Source organism: Amborella trichopoda, chromosome 7, assembly GCF_054954075.1.
Source record: "Amborella trichopoda isolate Santa Cruz 75 chromosome 7, AtrichopodaSantaCruz75HAP2 v2.0, whole genome shotgun sequence".
Lineage (NCBI taxonomy): Eukaryota > Viridiplantae > Streptophyta > Magnoliopsida > Amborellales > Amborellaceae > Amborella > Amborella trichopoda.
Genome location: NC_142342.1, coordinates 1,242,371 through 1,263,339, shown reverse-complemented (window position 1 = coordinate 1,263,339; position 20,969 = coordinate 1,242,371). Strand labels below are relative to the sequence as shown.

Here is a 20,969-nt window from a genome sequence, read left to right as displayed (position 1 = left end):
GACTTTAAATATAACTCCGTTGCGCCTTGCATAAAGCCCCTGCTTCTCTCTTCAAGAGGGTATGTGTCCATTTCTGAACGGTTTCAGAGAATTAATGGAGATGAGACCCTAAAGATAGTGATTATACTACAGAGTCTATTGATTGGAGCTCTGCTTCTTTGTAAAAGCAGTGGTCTACAGGACAAATTAGGGTTTGTGGTCTCTGTTCTGGTCCTGTGGACAAGGAGCTTCGTGCTAGGGTTTCGCCATTTTCGTCCTGGTTCTCCGCTTTCGCTCAAGCTAGGGTTTAACCTCTTTCTCTCTCGTCTGTGTCTGCTTTAAAGAGAGTCGAAAGCTTCAGCCTCTGTATCTTCACCCTCTGTTTCTCTCTCTAGGAGCAGTGCTCTGCATTTTCAGAGAGTCCGAACGGGAAATAGAGAACGACCCCTAATTTTCTCTTACTTTCCCTTTCTACGCTTCTGTTTGTCTCTCTAAAAGCTCTCTGTTTCGATTGTTGCTCTGCCTTCTCTCTAGAATTATTCTGAGTCAGTCATCGAAAACTTAGAGAGAAAAACAGTGAATTAAAGTAAAGAGCTGAAGAAGACGAGCAGAAATCTCTGGTTTTTTCTGATAAATTTTAAGGGGCAATTTTGGAATTTGGGTTTAAGTACTCTCTTTTTCTCTCTAGAAACAGTCGACGAGCAGGCATTTGCTGGCAACGCGATTGCCCTCTGAAATTACAGGTATTAACCCAAAATTTATTTTTAATTTCATCTTTTATTTTTTTTTTCTTATTTTCTAGGTATTTTACAATGCACTGTAATGGTGTTTTATTTCATTTTATTTATTCGTATTTCACTTTTACTTCTCATATTATTAATGTGGTTTCTGCAATTTTTTATTTTGTTTGCATATTTTCATGGAAATTATTTGACAAATTCTAAATTATTCATTTAATAAAATAACATTTCTAGTGTTGTATTTCTTTGTTTACTTATTATTTCCATTTTTATGCCGTAGTGGATAAAACTTTTGTCTTAGAAGGGAAAATTCTCAAAAAAAAAAAAAAAAAAGGTATAATTTACTCTAAAAGAAAAAAGTGGGTTTTTTTTTTTCTTTTTTGTTTTCAAGAAGGAGTGGGGAGATTGCACAGTTGTGCTGATTATCCTTCTTTAATTTTTTTTCCATGTTTTTCCTCATAAGCTTATACTGGGTCATTTTTCCTTCTTCTTTTTTTTGAAGAAAAAGTTTTTTTTCTTTTTCTTTTTGAGAGATAGAGTGGTGAGAAGGGGTGATTATTATTTTTGGCTAAGTTTTTGTATGTACATATATAATAAAGATAAAAATGTATTGTTTTAAAGAGAGGGGAGATTACCATTTTCTTCATTTTGTGTATATAAATGAAAAATATTTATAGAAGCTGGAGCAGGTGCACGCCAACCGTAAATCCTTAATTTTACTTTGGAGAACCCTCCAATTAATTATCGGCCTCAAGATGGGTTGATAGAAAGAATTCTAAGTTCTAAAAATAATTTTATCTTAAAAATAACCGTATCTTATTAATAAGTTTTTGGACAGTTTATTTTTAAGTGTTTACAGCTGTATTGGATTTGTACTCTTTTTCAAATTTTAAATTTTATGATAAAAATAGATTTTCAAGCCATGGTTTTTGACACCGGAATTGCATCTCCATGCCAATTTTAACGCCGCAGTTTACTCCTACAGTATAAGGAGAGTACTTTTTTGTCTATATTACAAAGAGAATGTCTAGTATTTTAGATGGAACACTTGTTATTTTAATTCTTTAAAAATTGGTTTTTCGTAATTTTTTTTGCATCTTTTCTTTTTCTGGATACCCAACTTTTTTTTATTGATGAAAAAATGGCGAAATTTCTTTATATTAATCTTCAAAGTTCAAACCTTGGTTTCGAGTTTCAACTGAAATATCCCAAAAGTCTCTCCTCGAGATGGGCTTAAATTCAACATTTCGCTCTCCCCAAAGACACTGAATTCCAGAGAGAATAATCTAATTCGGTCTCAACAAAAGCCAACATTTGGCAAAAATTGAAGCCTTCATTATTATTATTTTTAGCATAAATTTGAAGCCTTCATTATTTTAAACACACATTATTTTTGAACTTTAGAAATAACATCAAGTCAAATTTCAGCCTAAAATCCCCGAATTGTTCTTTAATAATTACTCGGAAAGTGTAATCTATGACTTATAAAAAAAGTTTTTGGTATTTATTTATTCATTTTTCGGTTGAGTGCATGCCCCCCAAAAAAGAAAGAAATTGGGGTAGTTAGGCTCGAGAGCTTATTTTTATAGTAACAGGGGAAATAGTCTCAACTCTCAAGGAATCCAAAAAAGAAAAAAAGAAAAAAAGAAGCCATTTTTAACTTCCTTAACTTGTAATTCTTTAGAACCTCAAATCATATAAATTACACAAATAAAAGAGAAAAAACAGTGTTTAATCCAAGGAAACAAACCCACTTTGTGTTTCTTCTTTTAATTCAATTCTCTCTCTTTAAACAGAGTTTAATCCAAAGAAAGAAACCCACTTTCTCTCTTGTCTTAATCCAATTATCTCTCTCTTAAAACAGAGTAATCCAAGGAAAGAAACCCACTTTCTCTCTTGTTTTGATCCAATGTTGTCTCTCTTAAAAGTTAAAAACAGTTTGAGTGCAAGGAAAGAAACCTCTTTCTCTCTCTTGTTTTGATTCAATTTCCTCTCTCTAAAAACAGGTGTGTATTCAGAGATTCATTATGATTGAAGCAGGATTCATGGAGGGGATTGATTCAGAGCTGGGCACTGATTTCTTTGATCACATTGATGATTTGCTTGATTTCTCAAATGAAGACATTGAGGCTGCTGGTTTAGGAGAGGGTTTAGAGAAATGGGCGCTTGCTGATACATATGCTAAGCCCTCTACTTCTAATGCATCAGGCCAAAGCATTGTTGAGAATTGCCCTGGGGACTTCTCTCTCCCTGTAAGCCTACTTTCTCTATCTCTTTCTCTCTCTAACTCAACTTTCTCATGCTTGTCATTGAATTAATTGATTAATTTACTTTTTAGTGCAATCCTAATGTCTCTCTCTCCCAATTTTCATTTGTTTCTCTTTAAAAGTTGGTTTGTTTTTTAGTTCTGGTATCTCTCTCTCTCCCCTAATTTCTCTCCCTACCATTTTTCATTTGCTTCTCTTTAATTTTTTTTTATTTTTTATTTTTAATTCAAATATCTCTCTCTCGAATTTGGTTGTTTTTAATTCTAATGCTTCTCTCTTTCTAAACCTCTCTCTGTCTCCCAATTTTTCATGTCTCCAAATATGTTTTATTTTTCTTTTTTTAAAATTCTACTCTCTCTCTCTCTCTCTCTCTCTCTCTCTCTCTTTTAACTTTAATTTAAATTTGAGTATTTTTCATTTCCATCTCCCTCTCTCTCTCTCTCTCTCTCTGGGGTCTCTATTTTAGCTCTGCAACAGTGATGCTTGTTTATTTTTGTTGGGTGGGAAAGCTGGTTTTACGTATTGATGCCCTTCGCTTGCTTTTAAGGTAAAAAACTTAAAAAAAAATTAAGAAAAGAAAAAGAAAGAAAATGAAAGAGCTCTTGCGTCTTTTGAATCTTTAAGCCCGGTGTGCTCTCCATCTTTGCGTTCAACTACAAATGTTTGAATTTTGAAAAAATGTTTCAAAAATCAGTTCTACCGGGACTGTGGACACGGCATCATACACCTAGAAATCATATTAAGAAAATGATTTTTATTATAAAACTATTCTTTTTAAAAGAAAAAAAGTTTGGGAAAAGTGCCAACTTTATATTGTAGAAATAAGGTACACCTCCAAAATCCGCATAAAAAAATTGTTTTGATGCTAAAAAACCCTTGATTATGTCGGCCTTTGAGATGTACGGATATGGAAAATAAGAATTTCAATTCTTAAAAATAATACATTTTTAATATATTATCTAGGCCGTTCATGTTCACGATTATCAAGTGTTTTTATATATGAGCAACACCATTTTTTGAGGTTTAAATTTTATAATCAAATGTGAAATAGATTTGGGTGTGATTTGTATAGAGCTGAGGCTCTAAACAATCAAAGTCATGCGCACCTTCAAAACAAAGTAAAGCACATCTTCAAATAGTGTCGACAAATATCGTTTCAATACTGAAAATCTTTGTGATAGCCTTCAAATACATTTTAATATCTAATTATAAAATTGAAAGTTTAAAAAATAGTGTTAGATCGAGAAGATCTATGAAAATTTGAAAATCTTGAAATTTGCCAGTCTAAAAATGCATTACAAGATGCACTATTTTCAAAACTTGAAATCCATTTTTTTTTCATGTCCATGTATATTGAGATCGAGATGATCAATTTGAGGATATTTGAACATCAAAACAACCTCTTCTAGTGAAATTTTTGAGGTGCGCTCTAATTTGATTGTTTAGAGCTTAACACTTGTATAAACTTTTCCAATAGGTTTTCACATCATTATTTAAAGGGGCAAATAGTCAATTTTAATTATTGTTATGGCCGTTTGTTCGTAAGTCATATCATCAACCTCCAAGCTTAGCCCACCATAGGTCTTGCAATATTGTGTGGTGAAAGGAGCATATCACTCAACAACGGAAAGGTATACTGTAAAGCTCATGGTCACGGTGGCATCACCATCTAATCAATGGTTGGACAGCGATGGGGAGAGGCTGAGACCTGCCATTTGAGTCATGTATTTTGTTTTTCTCGAAGGCCCATCTCTTGCCATCGCCATCCAACTATATTAATTGGGCATTGCCAACTCCCTTGACTCTATGGTGTGGACTCTTTATAGTTATGAGGATTATATGATTATTGTGGTGTTCTGAAATAGACCTCAAATAATTAGAATAAAGCTCGGATGATAATATAACAACTAGTGTGTATATTTTGCTGCGTAAGGAAAATGTACTATGACGAATATATCTTAATAATGGTATGGTCACGAGCATTACCGCCGTCCAGCCAATACCTTGGACGGTGATGGACACCAAGTGGGACTCAATCAAACCGATGAAATCATTGGCACTAAGTAAAAGCTTGCAGAGTCTAAAGGATGTACACACATTATTTATTGATCGGATATTTACCTGTCTCCAATTTCGAGTTCATTTTCTAATCACAAAATTTATTTTTCTTTTTTGCTTCAAGTTACGTAATTTTATTTTTAATTTGTTTGGAATCACGTAATGTTATTTTGCTGTTCTAATTACATAATGTAACTAATTATTTTTCGCTTTTGTATGCTTTTAGTGTGATGACATGCCGGAGCTGGAGTGGCTCTCAATCTTTGTGGAGGATTCCTTCTCTCCCAGCCCTGCTAACCCACTCCCCCTTGTCCCCCACCACCACCAACAAGACTCCTCTGCTTCCAACCTTGACACTTCATCTTCTTCTTCATCATCATCGTCATCATCCTCTGCCGCCAGCACAATCACTACCGCAGCTGCCGCGGCTGCTATTCTGAGTGCGGTCCCAGGTCGAGCACGTACCAAACGCCCACGCCCCCCACCCTTCACTGCTCGCCTGCCCCTTCTGTCGCCGTCCTCTTCTGTGACCACCGTCACCCCCTCCCCTGCGTCCCCTGACTCGGTCACTCACATTGTGGAGTCAGAGTCACGACCCCTCAAAAAGAAGCCAACCACAACTCCAACCATGGGACCCACTCCCAATACGATCGGTCCTAGTACGGCTGGCCCCACCTCACAATTGGGGCGGAAGTGCACGCACTGTGAGATCCAGAAGACCCCTCAATGGCGTACTGGACCACTAGGACCAAAAACATTGTGTAATGCATGTGGAGTTCGATACAAGTCCGGGAGGCTATTTCCAGAGTATAGGCCTGCGGCGAGTCCAACGTTTGTTGCGTCGTTGCACTCGAATTCGCACAAGAAAGTGTTGGAGATGAGGGTGAGGATTGGGAATCGGGCTTCAGATGGACTTGGGAGCCGTAGGCCCACAGGCCCGGAGGATGGAGGCATGGGCCCGGCAGGCCTGAGCAGGCTTGCAAAGAGGGGATGCGGGGATTCGAGTCCGAGGCCAAATGGGGCCCATGGCCAGGGGTTCTTGGTGCATTCTGGGGGGCAATATTACTGAGATTTCCTCAAAAAATGGCAGAAAATAGAAATTCTTTTTGGTGTTTTTTCTTTCTTTTGACTGTACAGTGGGAAGGGGTGAATGGGGCATTTTGACACTTTTGAGGTATAATATATGGGGCAGGAGCAAGGTGTAATGTAGGGTTCCTTTTTGTATTTGGGTAAGTCGATATAGGGTTTTTAGGTGTGGTAGAATGGAGAAAGATAGGTCTAGGAGGGTGATAATGAAAGTGAAAGTGAAATTGAAATTTTAGCAGTTTTGAAGTGTGATAGCGTGTAGAGAGAGAGAGAGAGGGAGAATGTGTGTAGGAGTATGGGTGATGTCTTTAGATTTAGAGGTCTTTAGGAGTAGGAAGGTGGGGTTTGTTAGCTGAAACTGAACTGTCATGCTTTTGTAATTCTTTGATTTTCTCTTTATTGAAATTCTTTCTTTTATCCTTTTTTATTTGGTGGCTGGGGAATTTGTTAATGAGGCGGAAATGGCGTCGTTCTGCCTGGTGGCACATGCCGGATGTGATCCTGTTATGTCGTCGACGGTGGAGATTTGGTAATGGGGTTTTGTTTGTTTGGAGGATCGGATCTGATCGGTCGACAGAACCTTTGATATGCCTTTGAGATTGAAATGGATGTTCTTTTATTGATTCATTTGCCAGAGTCTTTTTCTTAGCAATCTTTTTTTTTTAATGTCTCTAATATAAATTAACTTCATAAGAAACCTGCCATTTAATTGGCCGATTTATAACTTTATTTTTATTTTTAGGGAAATTTATCAAAATACCTATTAGAGATGGACTATTTAACATTTACCTATAGTTTAATTTAGCCTTGAAATACCTACCAAAAGACACATGATCACAAGTTTGAGCAATGACAAATGTATAAAAAGTTAAATACTGCATCTCTCATAGATATTTTGATTAATTTTCCTTCTCTTTATTCTCGTAGAAACCCGAATTGAAAACGTAATGGTATTTGGGATGAAAATGCCTCAGCCATTATCTTTTCTCACCTATTTCTCCTTTTCTTTGTTTATCAAACACACTCAAATCTGGAGCTCTTTCCCTCCCTCCTCTCTTTCTCTCTCCCTCTACACCATTAAAGATGGCCAGAAAGAGAGGACTCTAGTTGCTACGATAAGTCGTTGTTCGGCTTAGTGGAAGCTCTTTTCAAAAGAGAACTTCCCTTAGAGGCCTTCACTTTCCACGTTTGATTTATAGAAAAGTGGATCTAGCCATGTGAAAGTGTTTTTAAACTTCCATCTCAAAACTTGCAAAGCATTGTGAGAGAGATTTTTTTTTGCCAAGAAAGGAGGAGAGAAACAACGCTCAAACCTAATTACTCAAGCTCGAAATCACGATCCAGGTGATAGGGATGTGTTTTTATAACTTTTTTCGTACATGTTGTCACACTATGGTCATGACACTTGTGTTTAATACGTTAGAAAATACTTTTAAGATTTTTCATTAATAACTTTTTTTGATATGGTGAAATTAAAATATAATAAATCATTATCGTCAAAGTGTTTTTCTAACCAATTGGAGTCAGCTACATGAATCCTCGCCCATATCGAATATTTAAAATTCATAAGAAGTTTTGTACAAAGTTTTACATTAACTGCCTACTTAAGAAAACCCACCAAGTGGAAGGGAGGGAGCACGTATATAAAAGAGATAGAGGACGCATTTGTGCGATGTGATGACATGGAGGTAGTGAGAGCATAGTTAGCAAATAGGCGACTAACAATCGCCGTTTTTTTTTTTGAAAAGTTCGGCAATAAATCACAATTTTGCCATAATTCCGTTACATACGCATTTTTATGAGGAACGAAAAAACTGGACAAAAAAACGTTTTGTTTTTAACGGAAAGTTTAAATGGTTGTTTTTGAACCATTAGTTGCGCAGATTAGTTGTTTTTTTTTTTAACCATTAGTTCTAAGCCTGGAACACAAGTTGTGCAGATTTTTTTTTAAACCTAAATTTTAAACCGTTTTTTTTTTAACCATTAGTTGTGCAGATTAGTTGTTTTTTTTTTTGAACAAAATTATTTTGCAGATTTTTGTTTGAACCATTAGTTCTAAGCTTGTAACAGAAGTTGTGCAGATTTTTTTTTTGACCCGATTCCAAGCCAGGAACCAGTAGTTTCAGGGGAAGAACAGGCCGATAATGATTACCTCATAAAACCCCAGACCTTCACGCCCTCTCTAGACACCTCTCATTGGCCTATTCTCCTAAAAAACTATGACCGCCTCAATGCGAGAACAGGCCATTACACCCCAATCCCCTCTGGTTTTTCTCCATTGAAGCGGCCATTCGAAGAGTACATTCGTTATGGCATCATAAACCTCGATAAACCAGCGAACCCATCTTCTCCTGAGGTGGTGGCATGGATAAAACGCATCCTGAGGGTCTCGAAAACTGGCCATAGCGGAACTCTCAATCCCAAGGTCCCTGGTTCATTGATAGTCTGCATTGATAGAGCTACCCGCCTTGTGAAATCTCAGCAAGGGGCGGGGAAGGAATATGTTTGCATAGCTAGGCTCCATTCCTCTGTTCCTGATGTCGCAAAGGTAGCTCGAGCTCTCGAGACCCTCACTGGCGCGCTTTTCCAGCGCCCACCATTGATTTCGGCAGTGAAAACACAGCTTAGGATTCGAATCATCTATGAAAGCAAGCTCCTCGAGTACGATATGCAAAGACACCTAAAGTATTAATTAAAAATTTATCCGATTTTTTTAGTGATATCTTTACATAAGTATTTTTATTGATTTGTATTTTTTATCTGATTTTTTCATCCGATTTTTTAACATAAAAACGATTTTTTTTACTATTTTAAAGTAAACCGAGTTATTGAAAGTCCCCGACTTACTAATTATGTGTGAGAATGACTAGATGGAAAAAAATGTTGGAAAAAGTGAAAAATAATAAAACAAAAAATTCCAGAATTTTTTGTTTGGATTCTAAAAAATTTCTTTAAGGCTTTTTATATATCAATGTTATAAGAATATTGTAGGCAAATTTGAACTAATAAGCAAGATTTAAAATCTACATATCTTTAAATATATCCAACAAATTATGATATTGCAGGTTTGAACTTGTGAGAAGTTTTTGCTATAAAATCTTGCCATGAAAAAGGGTTTTGATGCCATTTTTTTTTTGTTCATGCAGCTAGGAAAAGATCAGTGAATGGTGAAACACGTATTTTACATGCAAGTGACTACTAATGAGAAAATGTTTTAGGCGTCAAGTGTCTGAATCCATTGTAAATTGGTAACCATTTGAAAGAAAAATTTCAAGTTTATATATTGATGACTATGGTTTCTATTAAGGAAAATATTTTTCCGTTATTCAAATATTCCCACGCATACACATACATATGTATATGATGTAAATATGTATCTTGTTTGTTGATATTATAAATGTACGTATGTACCGTGTTTGTACTGCCGTAGTGTTTTTTTATTGGTATATTTGTTTTTTTATTGATATTATAAATATAGTAAGTGTTGTACTATAGTTCACACAAAATTTGACATCCACGAATCATATAGTAATTATACTTTTTAATGATAATTATTACTTAGAAATATATTTATTCTAATTTTATGATAACTAAAATTCAATAACAATTATAAAAAGTGTGTAAATATTATATTTATACAATTAATGATTTTATATATTTTCATTATAATAAAAATTAGTATCTGTAATTATTGCAATAACAATCTAATAAAAATTGTTCATATTGGTACTATTACCAGTATGAATAATATAAACATACTATTCTACTGAATATTATACTAATTACCGAAAATAAAACGATCCTATATCTTCATATATCATATAATTATATTATTTCTATTATAAATAAAATTAAGGTACTATTACCAATATGAACAATATAAACATACTATTGTACTGAATATTTTAATAATTACAAAAGTAATTGGATCCCTATTAAATATCTTCATATATCAAGCGATTATATTATTTTTGTTATAAATATAATTAATATTATTGCAATTTGATGTACATAATAATAATAATAATAATAATAATAATAATAATAATAATAATAATAATAATAATAATAATAATAATAATAATAATAATAATAATAATAATAATAACAATAATAATAACAATAACAATAACAATAATAACAATAACAATAATAACAATAACAATAACAATGATAACAATAACAATGATAATAATAATAATGATAATAATTGATATTTGGGGAATAGGAAATAGGACTATTACTAGGTGATAAAGCAGGTTCCATTCTTATTGGTGACTGGGTAATATTTACTGGAATGATATCCGGTGAAGTTTTCATAAGGGTTTTTCCCTTTTGTTCAGGAGTGGAAGTATTATTATTCTTATTCATATTTGTATAAAACAAAGTTAGTGGAAAAGATAAAGCTGATGGATCAACAATAATAACAATGATAACAATAAGAATGATAATAATAATGATGATAATAATAATGATAATAATAATAATGATAATAATAATAATAATAATAATAATAATAATAATAATAATAATAATAATAATAATAATAATAATAATAATAATGACAATTCTATAATATAATTAGTTTATTTTATAAGTACTAAATTATAACCTCATCCACTATGCTCATAATATTTCCTTTAATATCCTACACCGTTCGGTGAGACGCGATGCAACCGCAAATTACCCATATTAATGCTCATAGATATGAGCAACCAATAATACGTCTAAAAAATATTTTTCATCCACTATGCTCATAATATTTCCTTCAATATCATATTATCAGTTGGGTACGGACGGCTCCGTAGTGTAGAGGTAAGGCGCTTTTCAAATTTTCTCATAGTATATATTTTTGATATAAAATGTTCTTAGGATTATTTCAAAATTTATTTTTATATCTAATTATAAAATTTTAAATTTTAAAAATGGTTAAAATCAAGTAGATCTATAAACCTATGAAAATCTTGAAAATGGACGGTGTAGATAATATGTTGTAAAATACTCTATTTTTTAGACTTAAAATCTTTTTATTTTTCATACTCATACATCTCGATGTCGATATGATCAACCAAAGAGTTTTTCAAAATTAAAATTATATTTTCCGATCGATTTTTGAGGAGCATCCGTTGCTCTACATTATAAGGGTAACATCCTTATATAAACCTTTCAAATGACCCATATTAATGCTCATAGAAATGAGCAACCAATAATAAGTCTAAGATATATTTTTTAAAATAAAAGCAAGAGTACCAATAGATCCCAATTTTTATGCAGATCTATGCTTAGTCCAAGTGCTTTAAATAAAGGAAAACTATACAAAGAGTAGGGTTGAGAAGGGGTCGGATCGGAGCTAGATCCGGATCTGAATCGTATACATCATATTCGAGTTAGGTCCTGGTTCAAACCAAATCTGAATATTATACATTGGATTCATATCTGGATTAGGGTCCGAATAGTATACAGGATCAGGGTCTGATCTGGATCTTGATCCATATTATATACTATCTAAAAAATTATATATATATATATATATATATAGATATATATATATATATATATATATATATATATATATATATATATAAAATAAAAAGTTACTATTTAAAAAACCGGATTGAATCCACTTGCACCCAGATCTGATCTAGATTTTATTTCAGATCTAATTTTTTGATCCATATCCGACTTTTGGATCCAAATTGGGTCCAAACCTGGATCCTAATAGGGTTTGAAATTCAAGTTTTGGATCCGGATAGGGTAATTTCTCACCCCTAACAAAGAGACCACTTACTTTTAGTACATAGAGATCACAAAACACACTTGTCCGTCATATTCAAATCTGATATGCATGTGTGTGTCATTGATTCGGCACAGTTTAAATTGAAAATTTCTCAAACTTCATGACTCAGGCCAAGTCATCTAATTTAAAAATTGATAACTAGGATTAGTTATCACCTCTTTGTAATAAAAATAAACGGTCTCTTAATATACAATCCCCTATCTATTGGATAATCGATGAGTCAATAGATGCTGGGTTAAAGAAACCCATCTTAGAGCCAAGTCCGGATGGATCTATTCCAGACTCGACCTACTCAGGTACGAGTCTGTTGGATCCGGACCGGACTTGCTAGGTAATCGACTCAGCCAGGATACTCGAAAAGACGAAAGGCCTCTCCAAAATTGAAGATCAAAAGAGACTATTGTCATTATCTACAATAGTCCAGAGACAGGGGGTGGGCTAAAGATGGCTCCCTTTCTTGCTGCTGCTCTTACGCCTTGGCTTGGCTTCGCCTAACATGGTGAGCACATCTCGCATAGAGGGTTGGTCCTTTGGGCACTTTGCTGCGCAAAGAAGGGCGATGCGAAGAACCAACATCTCTTCTTGAATGGGTTTGCAGAGGCCACGACCACGAACGTTGGGGTCGAGGGCCTCTTCGACCCCTCTGTTGTTCCTTAGCTTTGCTTGAACCCACTCGATTATGTTGATGCCCTCGCCAAATTCGGGGTCGAGGGGTCGACGACCGGTGAGAAGCTCCATAAAACTACTCCAAAGCTGTATATGTCAATCTTTTCGTCGACCTTTAGGGTGTAGCCATACTCTGTGGACCACAACAACACAAGGGATAGCGTGAGAGAACATCTTTTGATGAGAAAAACTAAAAGAATGCAAGAGGGACTTAGATGATGAGAAAAATAAAACAATGATTCGTTAGGTTTCGACTTGGGTGAGGCTCGTCGAAGGGCTCAAACCCCTTAAAGTTGTTGGAAGGAAAAACCTCTTTTGCTGATTAGCTTGCGGGGTCAATCGCCATAAAAAAAAAAAAACAAAAGGTTAGAGTGAGAGAGTTTTCTTTTAGAGGGAGAGAACAAGGTGGGTGTTTTAAAAGATAAAATAAATAGGGTTTTTTAAGAGACACCAGTTGCAAGTAAAGATATGGTTTTTTATTTGTAGCAAGGTTTTCATCACCATTTTCAGGCCATCTAGAGGCTATTTTTGCTATCTCACACCTTTAACATTCAGCTAGAAACCGAAACAGTTGGTGTGCTCTCTGGTTGCATCTCCAAGCTATTGGAAGACTATTTTTTAGGGCTTTTTTGAGGTGGGAAAGAGATGATTTTGTTGGTGCTTGTGAGGTAACTTTATATGTTCTCCAAGTTATTGTTGTTCTCTCATTTGATTGTAAGCCTCAAGTTTTGGCAAAAACTTTGAGAAGAAACTATATTATAACCTTCATTTGATTTTAGTGGAATTCTCTCTCGAATTTGCCCTGTGGTTTTTCCCTTCACATTGAAGGGTTTTCTACGTTAAATCTTGTGTTGTAATTGTGCTTGGTGGAACTTTTCCTTTTTTGTGATTTGTGATTTCTACATATCTTGGTACTTAGCAAATTGCCCATTTTTCGGTATTCCCACAAACATAAATTGTGGGATGTTTTTACCTTCAACACTGGAAATCTTTGTAATAGTGTCAAGAAATGTGGTTTCAACACCGGAAATCTTTGTGATAGCCTTAAAATATATTTTCATCTTTATTTATAAAGTTTAAAGCTTAAAAGATAGTGTAGATCGACAGATCTATGAAAACTTAAAAATCTTGAAAATTGACGGTCCAAAAATGCATTACAAAATACACTATTTTCAAAACTTGAAATCCATTTTTATCTCATGTCCATGCATTTTGATATTGAAATGATCAATTTGAAGATATTCAGGCATCAAAACAACCTCTCTTGGTGAAAGTTTTTAGGTAGGCTCGAATTAGATTGTTTAGAGCCTAGGCTCTATATAAACTTTTTCCTTTTATGTTTTCCAGATATAAAAATGTAGGGAAAATTGCAACCCCCAAAATGGACTTTTTATGCATTTTATCTCGAACGTTTCCTACCAAATAACCCCATACAAAAATTCATTTTTTTAGACAAAAATACCCTTCCTTCACATAATAAATTATTTTTGTTGGAGAGCACAGTCAAACATTTTAAATAGGCAGTTTTGCTGGAGTGGCCGGACCAGCTCTGACGTTTATGGTGGCAGTTCGACGATTAGTTTTGCTGGAATGGCCGGTCCGACGTTTTATGGTGGCGGTCTGATGATTAGTTTTGCTGGAATGGCCGATCCGGCATTTTATGGTGGTGGTCCGACATTTTATGGTGGTGGTCCGGCATTTCATGGTGGCGGTCCAACTATTATTTTTTGCTGGAATGGACGGTCTCGTGTTTTGAAGTTGCAGTCCGGCATTTTGAAGGAGCAGTCCAGTGTTTTGATATTGCGGTCCGGCATTTTGAAGATGCAGCGTGATGTTTTGAAGTAGCGGTCCAGTGTTTTGAAGTGAGCAGTATGGTATTGTATAAGTGTAGTCCGTCGTTTCTTTTTATTGAAATTGGAAAATGATTTGTTACATAAGACATGGGTATTTTCGTAAAAAAACAATTTTTACTTTTTGTATAGGAGGTATTTGCTAGGAAACGTGACTTTTTGTCGAAAGTTTGCTAGAAAAAATTGGGTGGGGGTAAAGTGCAAGCACATTTTTGGGACGCTTTCTGCAATTTTCCCTAAAATGTATTCCAAGGCAACAAATAAATAAAAGGAAATTCTCAGAAGTGAGGCATTGCCCGTCCGCTTAGCCATTACTTTTGCTCTCGGAGGAGCACAGTACAAGCGCGCTAAATTCCTTTTGTTTCCCAAGGTTTTCGAAGCTATCTCTGCATCTTAACATAAGAAGAAAAGAATGTTGGAACCTGGAATCAGTTTGACTCTGAATATTATATCATTAAGTCTTCTTCTCTAAACTTGGAGATGTTTTATGTTAAATCAGATTTTCATTATTGCTCCATAGATGACGAGCAGCGTCTATCGTTGCTGAACTAGTTTCTTATTCACTGCCATCCGAAGGACTTGACGCCATTAAAGCTCAACGCAAGTTCATTATATTCTGCAAATTGTATCTCTTGTTGTTCTATTTTGAGCCAATGGGTCGGCCTAGTTGTGGTGTCTGCGTTGAAGCACAATCCAAATACAAGTGCCCCACCTGCTTCATGCCGTAGTAAGCATTTCATCTTCTCTCTTAAGCTGATACAAGGTTTCTTCGTTGGAGCCAAAATTTGAGAACACAAATCTTTTAATGTGATTTATGGAGAGGACCATTCTTCTCTCTCCATCACATAAACACAGAACTGAAAGCTGTTTGTTTGTAATTTACAACTAAATGCATATGATATATGAGAGGGAGTTGTTTTCCTTGTTTGATTATTTTGCTGAGAAAAAGGCCTGAATTTGCTGTGTAGTAGATTTAATTCACATCCTCTTAGATGATAGCCACATGAATCTGAGGTTTACCGTTGGCTAGCATTCTTGCCGTTGTTTGGTGTTCACTCTTTTGAGTGGGGACTGGTAAGTACGTTTTAGAAGTGATTGTTAGTTGTGGCTTTGATGTGTTACTGTAACTCGAAAATTTCTTTTTGATGCACGTATCTTATGATCGATTACTAGAACCGATAATGTATACATAATAAAAATCTCGAGCATTCGAGGAAAGGCCCCAGAGTTTTTAGATCACCTATGAGTTTTCATTTTAAGGCATCCAAAGAGAAAAAACTAGGGGAGAGAAATGGGAGTTTTTTGTTTTTTTTAGTTGTAGAGAGGGAACCGGTTGTAAGAGGTATGTGCATCCCATCAAATCTTTACTCATGTCCCTATTTTTATTAACTTTTAAAGTAGAAAATATCTTAGGCAGGAATTTTATCCAAAAGGGGGTTATTTTACCACTTTTAGATAATACTCCCCTAAATGAAGCATATTTCCAATTAGAAATCTCATATCTCATCGATTTCTTGTATCTTTTTTCTTTACCATGGACTAATAAAATAATTTTGTATAATCCTTTTTTGTATTAGCCACTAAAATTGTTGAAAATATCATAGACGTTCTTGCACCTACATGATGTGGACCCTAAATCCAACATCCCCCACTTTTCCCATAGTAGGTACACTAAAAGATGAGAAATCCCGTAACCATCATCTGGTTACACATTACAAGACCATAGCTCTCTCATACTTCATCAAGACTGTGGAACACAAGAGATCTTAAAGAGTAATGCATTTTTTGTAGAAATAACTGTTGAGGATTGATGTTTTGTATTTTGAGGAAATAGATATGCCAAGGTGGAGTCAAATGGATGGCTCCGAAGGGTTGTTAAAAGCCCGAGGGCTTGAGGCCCAGAGGAGTCGTTCAGTCATGGAGACTTGATAGACTTCCTTGAGGGGGTTCGGGGGCAGCAGCCCCCGAAGGAATTGTATATATCCGTACAATGGGTGTATATATATCTGTACATGGGTATTTCAGTAATTTACCATCTCTTTGGGACTCGATATAGATTATTACGATGAGGGTTCTTTTAGGGTTAATGGTATAAACGTAGATTTCTTTGTAATCAGAGATAACAAAGAGGCGTGAGGAATAGAGCTATTGTAAACCTATTCTTCATTGCCAGTAAAGAAGCTCTCATCTCCTGTGGACGTAGGCACGTTGTCGAACCACGTATATCTTTGCGTTATGGTTGATTGTGTCTTTCTTTTGTGTTTATTTTTTCTTTGTTGTTTCATGGATTACTTTTTGTTTCTACAAATTGGTATCAGAGCCTACCAGGTTATTCTATTTTTTGGGGTTTGTTATCATGATGACAGGAAAGGGCTCAAGCATCAAGTATGACATTGAGAGATTCAATGGAAAGAACAATTTCATTCTTTGGTGATGAAGGATGGAGGATCTTCTGATACAGCAAGTTCTGGCTAAGGTTTTGCTAAGGAAATCGAAGAAACCAGCAAAGATAAACGATAAAGAGTGGCAAGAGATGGAGGAAACGATGGTGAATGCAATTCGTCTGAATCTCTCAGATGATGCCTTGTGTTGTGTGGTGGATCTCAAAACTACTCCGGAGGTTTGGACAAAACTCGAGAGTATTTACATGATGAAATCTCTGACGAACAAGTTGTTCTTGGAAAAGTAGTTGTATTCTCTTTAGATGGAAGAAGGTACAGATCTGCTTGAACATCTGAGCGAGTTCAACCAGATCATAAGCTAGTTAGCAAGCCTTGAGGTCGAAATCAAAGATGAAGATAAGACCCTACTTTTGTTGGCTTCGCTTCTAGAATCATACGATCACCTGGTTACGACTCTACTGTACGGGAAAGAGACTCTTGAGGCGGACGAAATCACTGCTACTCTTATGTCAAACGAGACAAAGAAGAAGACTAGTAGTATTAAATCTCAAGGAGAAGGTTTCTTTGAAAAACAGAAAGAGAGTTATGAAAGGGGCAGATCAAATCAAATGAGGTCTATAAGCAAAAGTCGATCAAAATTGATGGGGAAGAGCAAGTTTATTTGCTATTACTGCAAAAAAGAATGTCATATGAAGAGAGACTGCCCGAAAAGAAAGGAGAATATAAAGATGATAGAAACAAGAAAAGCATCTGATGAACCTAGCGTGGCTGATAGGTCTGACAGAGATGATAGAGATCTTCTCTCTATATCTTCAGGTAAGAATCAATTTACTTATTCTTGGATTTTAGATACTAGATGTTCTTTTCATATGTGCCCGAATAGAAACTGGTTCGAAACCTACAAATCATATAGTGGTGGGTCTGTTCTAATGGGGAATGATGCGATATGCAAGACCATTGGAATAGAAACTATCAAAATCAAGATGTTTAATGGGATAGGAATAATCTTATCAGATGTGAGGCATGTCCTACAATTAAAAAAAGGCTTAATATCCTTGGGGGCGGTTGCATATAAACAGCAACGGGTGGAACGCTCAGGGTTAGTAAGGGATCTATGGTTGTCATGAAAAGTCAGATAATTGGGAACCTATACAGGTTGATAAGGAATACAGTTACATGTGGAGCTTCTATAACTACAGATGTAGAGTTCAGCTCTGACAACACAAAATTGTAACATATGCGTTTATGGCATATGAATGAACGAGGTATGATAGAACTTCATAAAAAGAAATTGTTGAAGGGTATCAGAGTCTATAAACTCGATTTATGTAAGTACTGTGTTTTCGGTAAACAGTGCAGGATTAGATTCAAAACTGCAGTTCTTACGAGCAAAGATATACTAGACTATGTACAAACTGATGTATGAGGGCCTTCACCAATCAAATCCAAGGGTGGGGCAAAATACTTCATTACCTTCATTGACGATTACTCAAGAAAGGTTTGGGTCTACTTCATGAAACACAAAAGTGAAGCATTCATGAAGTTTAAATAAAAGTAGAGGTAGAAAGGAAGATAGGAAAGAAACTGAAATGCTTGAGATCGGATAATGGAGGGGAGTACAAGTCTAGAAAATTTCAAGAATTTTGTAAGGAAGAGGGGATTGTACGTCACTTTACCACAAAACTCCTCAGCAAAATGGTGTGGTTGAGAGGATGACTTTTTTAGAAAGAGCTCGCAGTATGAGATTGAATGCAGATTTGAACAAAAGTTTTTGGGCAGAAGCAGTTAACATGGTCTGTTTCATCATTAACAAGTCACCATCTACAGCTATTGAATGCAAAATTCCAGAGGAGGTGTGGACGGGAAAGCCGGTAGATTACTATATGCTGAGGATCTGCAGATGTCCAGCCCATGTCCATGTGCAGAGTGGTCAATGTTCCAAATTAGACTCTAAGTTCAAGCAGTGCATATTTCTCGGTTTTGAGAAGGGAGTGAAGGGATTCAAGCTTTGGGATCCTACTTCACATAAGGTTATGCTTAACAGAGTTGTTGTGTTTGATGAATATCACATGGTAAAGTCAATCAACATGCAAGATGATAAAGTGCAAGCAGATGAAAGTGATGGAGAAGGATCGACAGTCCAAGTGGAGCTAGAAGAGTTTGAAACACCAGAATAGGTATAATCATTTAGCAGCATACTAGAACAGCAACAACCACATGGTGAACCCTACAATCTGGTAAAAGGCAGGAAAAACGCGTTCACAAAGCCCCTGTGAGATACGGCTTTGAAGACATATTAGCTTTTACTCTAATAGTTGGTACTGAGGAAATCGACTCTTTCAAAGATGCTCTAAGTGATGCACAGAATGATGAATGGATGACAGCCATGATGGAGGAGATGGAGTCTCTGAGAAAGAACAATACTTAGGACCTTGTCAAGAGGCCCAAGGGAAAAAAAGTGATTGGGTGCAAGTGGATCTTTCGGAAGAAAGATGCAGCTACAGAAAAGGAATGTGAGAGATTCAAGGTTATGCTCAGAAGAAGGAAGTAGACTACAATAAAATATTCTCTCTGGTAGTCAAGCATTCGATGAGGTTATTACTTGCTTTAGTAGCCATGTTTGATTTATAGCTAGAATAGCTTGATGTGAAGACAATGTTTCTTCATGGTGATATGGAGGAACAAATCTTTATAGAGCAACCTGAAAGCTTCAAGGTGCATAGAAATGAAGATCAAGTTTGTTTCCTCAAGAGATCGCGTTATGGTATTAAACAATCTCCCAGGCAATGGTACAAGCGCTTCAACTCTTTCATGGTGCGGATTGGCTATTCAAGAAGTGAATATGATTGTTGTGTTTATTTTAAAATTCTTGATGATAATTCCATTATTCTCTTGATTCTTTATGTTGATAACATGCTCATCGTTGCTTAGAATGCAGATGACATAACCTCTCTCAAGTCTATATTAAGTTCTGAGTTTGATATGAAAGATATAGGGGCTGCTAATAGGATCCTTGGTATGGAGATTCACAGAGATAGAAGTGCAGGTAAACTTTGGGTAACTCAGAAAAGGTATGTTGAAAAGGTGTTAGAGCGTTTCAACATGAAAAAGACCAAGTCAGTTAGCACTCCATTAGCGAGTCATTTCAAGTTATCTGAATGGCAGTGTCCCACTACGGATGAGGAGATAGAGCAGATGTCTATGGTGCCCTATGCTAGCTCAGTCGGAAGCTATGGTTTGTAGAAGGCCAGATTCATCTCATGCTGTTAGTATTGTTAGTCGATACATGAGTAATCCTGGCAGGGAGCATTGGAATGCTATTAAGTGGACTTTCAGATATCTGATATAGATATCAGATCTCAAAATTATGTTCAATAGGTAGAGAAGCTCTACATAACTGGTGGGATATATCGATTCCGACTATGCTGGTGATTTAGACAAACGGATGTCTACTACAGGGTATGTTTTCTCACTAGCAGGTGGATTTATTTCGTAGAAGGCAATGCTTCAAACCACGATTGCCTTGTTTAAGACAAAGGCAGAGTACATGACAGCAATAGTGGCTGCAAAGGAGGCGATCTGGTCGACTGGTTTGACTCGTGAGTTGGGGGTGGAGCAAAAAGGTACTGTGCTGCATTGTGATAGTTAGAGTGTCATAAATCTTCCAAAGAATCAAGTGTTTCATACAAGGAAAAAACACATTGATGTGAGATATCACAAGATCAAGGAGCTTTAGTCAGAAGGAATCATTCACCTGAAGAAAATCCATACGAATGATAACCTTGCAGATATATTTACAAGTCGGTCACTACGGAGAAGTTCAAGCTTTGCTTGGACTTGCTTAATGTCACTCATTGTTAAGAGTGACGGCAGCACCCCATGGCAGGTGGGGGTGCAATCACGTACCTTTATAGAGGTACGGGGATGAAGACATCTTTAGGTTACCTTTAGGATGGCTCGACAGAATTCAAGACAAGGTGAAGATTGTTGAGGATTGATGTTTTGTATTCTAAGGAAATAGATCTGCCCAAGGTGGAGTCAAATGGACGACTCCGAAGGGCGGTTAAAAACTTCAAGGCCCGAGGGTTTGAGGCCCGGAGGAGTCGTTCGGTCAGGGAGACTCA

The 20,969-nt window shown here is 35.9% G+C and overlaps 2 protein-coding genes across 3 annotated transcripts; both read left to right on the top strand.

Moving 5' to 3' along the window:
• Window positions 1–217: 217 nt before the first annotated feature.
• LOC18995793 (GATA transcription factor 4) lies at window positions 218–6,757 on the top strand. Of its 2 annotated transcripts, none has more exons than XM_020668707.2 (3): window positions 218–722; window positions 2,760–2,971; window positions 5,271–6,757. In XM_020668707.2, the coding sequence occupies exons 2-3, from the start codon at window positions 2,765–2,767 to the stop codon at window positions 6,111–6,113; spliced, it is 1,050 nt and encodes a 349-aa protein (XP_020524366.1). In that variant the 5' UTR covers window positions 218–722; window positions 2,760–2,764; the 3' UTR covers window positions 6,114–6,757. The 2 variants fall into 2 exon arrangements, with proteins under 2 accessions (XP_020524366.1, XP_006846789.2); XM_006846726.4 differs by having other exon boundaries at window positions 2,726–2,971.
• On the top strand, window positions 6,592–9,238 carry LOC18995792 (H/ACA ribonucleoprotein complex subunit 4). Its single transcript, XM_088872689.1, has 2 exons — window positions 6,592–6,625; window positions 8,191–9,238. Exons 1-2 carry the CDS (start codon window positions 6,592–6,594, stop codon window positions 8,820–8,822), a joined length of 666 nt encoding a protein of 221 aa, XP_088728815.1. The 3' UTR covers window positions 8,823–9,238.
• The last annotated feature ends 11,731 nt before the right edge of the window (window positions 9,239–20,969 follow it).

Bases quoted from the DNA above. Each gene is read 5' to 3' on its own strand.
- LOC18995793 (XM_006846726.4), top strand. From the start codon at position 2,747: ATGATTGAAGCAGGATTCATGGAGGGGATTGATTCAGAGCTGGGCACT. The intron at 2,972-5,270 runs GTAAGCCTACTT...GTATGCTTTTAG, and splicing joins CTGGGGACTTCTCTCTCCCT to TGTGATGACATGCCGGAGCT.
- LOC18995792 (XM_088872689.1), top strand. From the start codon at position 6,592: ATGGCGTCGTTCTGCCTGGTGGCACATGCCGGAT. The intron at 6,626-8,190 runs GTGATCCTGTTA...ATTAGTTCTAAG, and splicing joins CCTGGTGGCACATGCCGGAT to CTTGTAACAGAAGTTGTGCA.